General features: G+C 59.2%; 1 protein-coding gene across 1 annotated transcript in view; it reads right to left on the bottom strand.

Annotated features, from left to right (window-relative positions):
* Aif1l (allograft inflammatory factor 1-like) overlaps nucleotides 1-5,145 on the bottom strand; it is a 34,702-nt gene extending 29,557 nt beyond the window's left edge. Inside the window, exon 1 of the mRNA XM_013021290.1 lies at nucleotides 5,017-5,145. Coding sequence (XP_012876744.1) covers nucleotides 5,017-5,145 — 129 coding nt within the window. The remainder of the gene's footprint in view (nucleotides 1-5,016) is intronic.
* Nucleotides 5,146-5,472: the final 327 nt, after the last annotated feature.

The raw sequence follows: 5,472 nt of genomic DNA, 5'->3' as shown, positions 1-5,472 counted from the left end.
CCTCCACCATCAAGAGCCCAGGAACTGCAAGGGAAGGCAGTGTGTCCGACACCTGTCACAACCCCCTGACTTAACTCCCTTTTCTGGTCTAGTACCTCGAGCACCTTCTCATGGCCTCTTGCTCCTGGCCTTCCGGGCTTGTCCTTACATATCAGCTGGAGCAGAATTTTGGGGTGAGCAGATATGACCATGCTGGAGTTCATCCGGTAAGAACTCCAAGACACCGGGCGGGCCAGCACTGCCAGGCCTGTGACGCAGCCCACAGGCTCTAAAAAGGCCAGGGACAGGTCACACATGTCTGGCCCGGCACCTGGTGAGTGGCCGGAGCCTGTAACAGGCACCCCAGGGGACAGCAGGCTCACATTCCCCAGGGCAGCTCCAGGGCCTCCACTGAACAAAGCGTCCTGACCAATAGGTGGGGCGGCTGGAGGAAAAAAACACCCCGGTGACCACAGCAATGAAGCGGCCCTGCGGAAATTCCATCTCCAGCTGCCTGTGACATGGCCAGAGCTGGTCCCAACTGGCTGGACCTGCAGGGGACACTGAATCCCCGGGGCTCACGTGCTCCCTTATCGACATCTCCCTTATTATATATTAAGGACGAGCAAGAGAGACGAGGTGCCCACAATGCCAACCAGGCGCATTGCTCCCCCCACCCACAGGGAGTGAATGGCACCGCCAGGTACACAGGGAAAGGGACAGGGTCTCAGGGGCCCCTCGTGACTGTGGGAGGGACAGAGGACACACACACACACACATACCCCTCCGGGCAGGGATCCTGAGTCTGTCCTGCCAGCTTGCCCATCCCTGCAGAGATGGAACCTGGGGTAGCAAAATACCCATCAGGTGCCTAAATGTGACTGGGAATAATGAATGTCCTTCATTCGACCCAGGAGGGCTGGGACTCAGGGAGGGAAGCCAGAGATCTTTATCCGTGTGAGCAGGAGAGGCCAGCACCTCAGCTCTAGGCTTTGGCCACCGGGTGCTTGGGAGCTGGGCGAGGCTCTGGGCGGAGTCTGGTTGGAAACCTGCTTCTGCAGCTATTTCAGGGATGGGTGACCTTGGGTGAGTGACTTCATCAGGCTGAGCCTCAGTTTCCTCCCCTCCACCCGAGGGCATCATCATTATCTTTGCCCCACAGGGATGTTTGAGATTCTTGCAGCACCCATAAGTAGGATGCAAGGGATCTTGGGATAAGGATGTCAAGCCCCAGACTCAAGCATAGGTGCAACACACTTGTGTATGTGAGCGTGCACATGTGAGTGCACACACACACACACAAACACACACACACACACACCAGCACTAGGGCTTGAACTCAGGGCCTGGGTACTGTCCTTTAGCTTTTTCCACAGAATACTAGTGTTCTACCACTTGAGCCACACCTCCACTTCTGGCTTTATTGCTGATTCATTGGAGACAAGTGTCTCAGGGACTTTCAAGCTCAATTAGCCTTGAACCATATCCAGAAGCTTCCTAAGTGGCTAGGATTACAGGGGTGAGCCACTGGAGCCAGGCTTGCAACCCACAGTCCTGACCACCAGACAGTTCACGTCACGGTGTTTAAAGGTCCTGGAGGCCAACAGCTTGAGCTTCTGCCCGCTGCCGACCTCCTGGCTTGGCCCTGGGGCGCAGCAGTGCTAAGGCGCAGCCTGCCCAGCCTCGGCTTCTCTAGGTCCCTATGGAAAGCTGGAGATAATTTCTCCTGTTGCCATATAAGTCCAGGCCTAGCTGGCCTGGGGTCACCTCCCAAGCCATCGGGACGCGGGGAATGCCAGCTATGTGAAGGGAGTAGGAGGCACTGATATGCATACGTACACACACACACACACGCATGCGCGCGCACACACACACATATACAGTGTGTATGTGGGGGGTACCCACAAAAGAGATGGAGCAGATGAATAGTCCAGCTTCAAGTTGTAGCTGTTTCAAGCCTGGCAGTTCACTTCTCTCAGGGTTGTTGTTTGTGAAATGGGAGCGGCAGCATCTCCACTTCACAGGATCACAGTCGGCGTCTCAGCACATTCCACGTGCCCAGAAAACAGCAGCAGAAACTAACAAGAACCCCCTCAAAAAGCTGCATTTCCAGGTACCAGTGGCTCCTAGCTACGCAGAAGGCTGAGAGCTGCGGATCACAGTTCAAAGCCAGCCTGGGCAGGCAAAGTCCGTTAAGACTTTTATATCCAAACTGAACAGCAAAAAGCCAGAAACAGAGGCTAACAGAGGGTGTTAGCCTAGAGCAGAAAAACTAAAGGATAGCACCCAGACCCTGAGTTCAAGACCCAAATCTGGCACCCCCCCCCAAAAAAAGTGGCACTTTGTAGAGCTGCCCTGGAACCTCACCAGACCCACCAATTCAAGTTTGACCCTTACATCTTTTTTTATTTTTGGTTGGTTGTGGGGCCTGAACACTGTTTCTCAGCTCTTCAGCTCAAGGCTGGCGCTCTACCACTTGAGCCACAGTGCTACTTGGGGCTTTTTCTGCTTATGTGGTGCGAACCCAGGGCCTCATGCATGCAAGGCAAGCACTCTACCACTGAGCCACCTTCCCAGCCCCCTCGACCCTTAAGTCTTGAATACTTTATGACAACAATTGCTCAGACTCAGCTACCATGCTGCCCTCTGCACGATGGCTGGCACCAGGGGAGGAGAAAGACCCCCCCCAGGGAACTGGAATGTTGGCTCAGAGAAGCCCTGAAGCTGCTGTCCCAGCTAAGTTCTACCTAAGACAGCAGCCAAGCGACCCGAAGCAATGAGTCACAATGCTTGGTCCTGCATCTCCACAGCCACCTTATTCCCCTCCCCCAACCTGTGCTCCATTGGTCAGTAAAAACTGTACTCCAAGGCCACCAAGCCAGCGCTTTCCAGAATATGCCATCCTGGGCCACCTTTCCTACAGTCCTGACCATGGCTGAACCACTCACTCAAGCAGAGCTACTCTCCGCCCCTCCCCTCCCCTGCCAACCAGCACTCGCTGTGGCAGGGAGAGCACCCAGGATGGGCCCCCCATATATCTCAGGCATACTCCCTGACTCTGGAGACACTCCCCCCAAACCAGTAGTGATCATGAAGGCAGCCAGCTCTCCTGTGAGCTCTCCAGAGATGGTCCATTGTAGATGACAGTTCTCATGATCTCTTGCGGGCAGGGAGGCGGGCTCAGAGAGAACCAGTTTGCCTTGGGTCTCACAGTGGGTCCCTGACTACCTGCCTCAGGATTCTAAATGACAGTAAGGCCATCTCGAATCTGCTAGGACGGGAAGCAGCTCCCAGCTTCAGCGTTTGCCTTCAGGCTCTTTCTTCCAGGGGCCATGCCTTGGACCACAGCTCTCCAGCGGCCTGGGCTCATGGAATAGGTCTCAGACTTGCAACCAGGCTGGGAAGGGACCCTAGACTGCAATTTCTGCCCCTGGCTTCCTGTGGGGCCTTGGGTCGGCTGCCTGTCTTCTCTGGGCATTGGGGCTCCTGAACTGGCCAGACCACAGCCCTTTCCTGAACTTTCACGCCAGTTCCAGTGCTCTCCAAATTAGCGCTCCATAGCCATAGACTCTCCCCTTTTCTGAGCCAAGTCAGTTCAACTCCCCCAAACACATCCTCCACTCCTATCTGCCTCCCCGAGGGTGGGACTGGCACAGAAAATCCCACAAACTCTCAGCCCCCCCCCATCTCCAGCTGTCTCTGGCTCAGGGTCCTGGATTTGGCCAGCTGGGAACTGTGCCCAGCCAAGTGGCCCAGGGGGGCTGTGTGAGGTCAGGGACCCAGGCTTCTGTCCAGAGACAGCGCAGCCAGGACCGAGGCGGGGTTGGGGCAGAGGGAACTGGGAAGGGGACCAGCAGGCCTGGACCCTGAGTCCAGCCCAAAGGTCCAGGCAACTTCACAGTCTCACTCAAGATGGCACCAAGGGGCAAGCAAAGGGTGGCAGCAAGATGCCCAAAGCCCTGCAGGGGACCCCCGTAGCAGTCCCTACTCCAACTTCCCACAGCTTACGTTCCACCCACCCAGCACCCACAGCCCGGCTCTGCCCCTGGGTGGTCCAGTGTCCTGAAGGAGTCCACAGGGAGAATGACCTGCCTTGTTCCTTGGGCAGAGAGGATGGCACCTCCTCAGAAGCTGGCTCTACTTCCTTCCATGGGGTGGCCTCAGCAGGGAATAGCCCTTGCTGAAGATGACAGAGGATCCGGTACACAGCAGAGGTGAGGCCTTAAGTCTGGGACCCTGGTAGGGTGAGCCTAGCTGTGCTGTTTCTGGGTTCCACCCATCCAGGGGCCCTGGAGAGGCCCCTGCCTCCTAGGGTATGGGGAGGTCATTGAGCCCATCTCTGGAGCTCCTGTGTGAGCCTGGCACCAGAGAAAGGATTTCTTCATATAAATTCCCCAGGGCTAAGCCAGGCACCCCTGGCTCACCCCTGTCATTCAAGCTACTCAGGAGGAGGCTGAGATCTGAGGATCCCAGGTCAAAGCCAGCCTGAGCAGGAAAGCCTGTGAGACTCATCTCCCATTAGCACAAAAATGCAGGAAGTGGAGCTGGGGCTCAAGTGGTAGAGCACTGTAGCCTTGAGCACCAAAGCTAAGAGACAGCGCCCAGGCCCTGAGTTCAAGCCCGAGGCCCAGCATGCACACACAAGTACGTGTTGCACAAGTGCGAGCGCACGCGCCCCCTTCCCTAGGATTAGCCAAAGTCCCATCCAGTCCCTTAGGCCACCTTTCTGAAAGTTTCCTAAAAGTTGCATGTTGTGGGCGGAGACGCCAACATTCGTCAGCCGCGCAGGGGTTGGGGAGGCCCCCGCCTGGGGGTCCCCCTGCACCAAAGCCCGCGCGGCCCCGGGAGCCCCGGCGGGCGGCGGGCGCGCAAAGTTCGCCCCACCCGTCCCCGGGGTAACAACGCAACCCGAGACCTGGCGGGGGACGACCGGGGGGAGCGGGGAGGGGAGAAGGGAGAGGGGCGAGGGGACCGAGGGCTGGGCTGTGGGGCGCCCCGGCCGGAGGGGGCGCGGCCCCCGGCGGCGAGGCGGCTTACCCGGTTGATCTCCGCCAGCCTCCTCTCCTGCTGGGCCTTGAGCAGACCAAACGCCTTCCCTCCTGCGGGGACAAAGGGCGGCCGGGCAGCGGGGGGTGTCCGGGCCCCGCGCCCCGCGCGCCCCGCCATCCTCCCCGGACCCACAGGTGGCGGCCCCGGGACGCGGGACCGGGACCACGCGGAGAACAGCGCGGGGACAGCGGGGGACCGCGGGGGAACAACGGGGGACCGCGGGGGAACAACGGGGGACCGCGGGGGAACAACAGGGGTACTGCGCGGGGACAACGGAGGACCGCGCGGAGAACAGCGCGGGGACAACGGGGGGGACAACGGAGGGCCCGCGCGGGGACAGCGGGGGACCGCGCGGGAACAGCGGGGGACCGTGGGGGGGACCGCGCGGGGACAGCGGGGGACCGTGGGGGGGACCGCGCGGGGACAGCGGGGGACCGTGGGGGG

Source organism: Dipodomys ordii, unplaced genomic scaffold (assembly GCF_000151885.1).
Source record: "Dipodomys ordii isolate 6190 unplaced genomic scaffold, Dord_2.0 Scaffold55, whole genome shotgun sequence".
Lineage (NCBI taxonomy): Eukaryota > Metazoa > Chordata > Mammalia > Rodentia > Heteromyidae > Dipodomys > Dipodomys ordii.
This window is presented reverse-complemented; position numbering and strand designations above follow the sequence as displayed.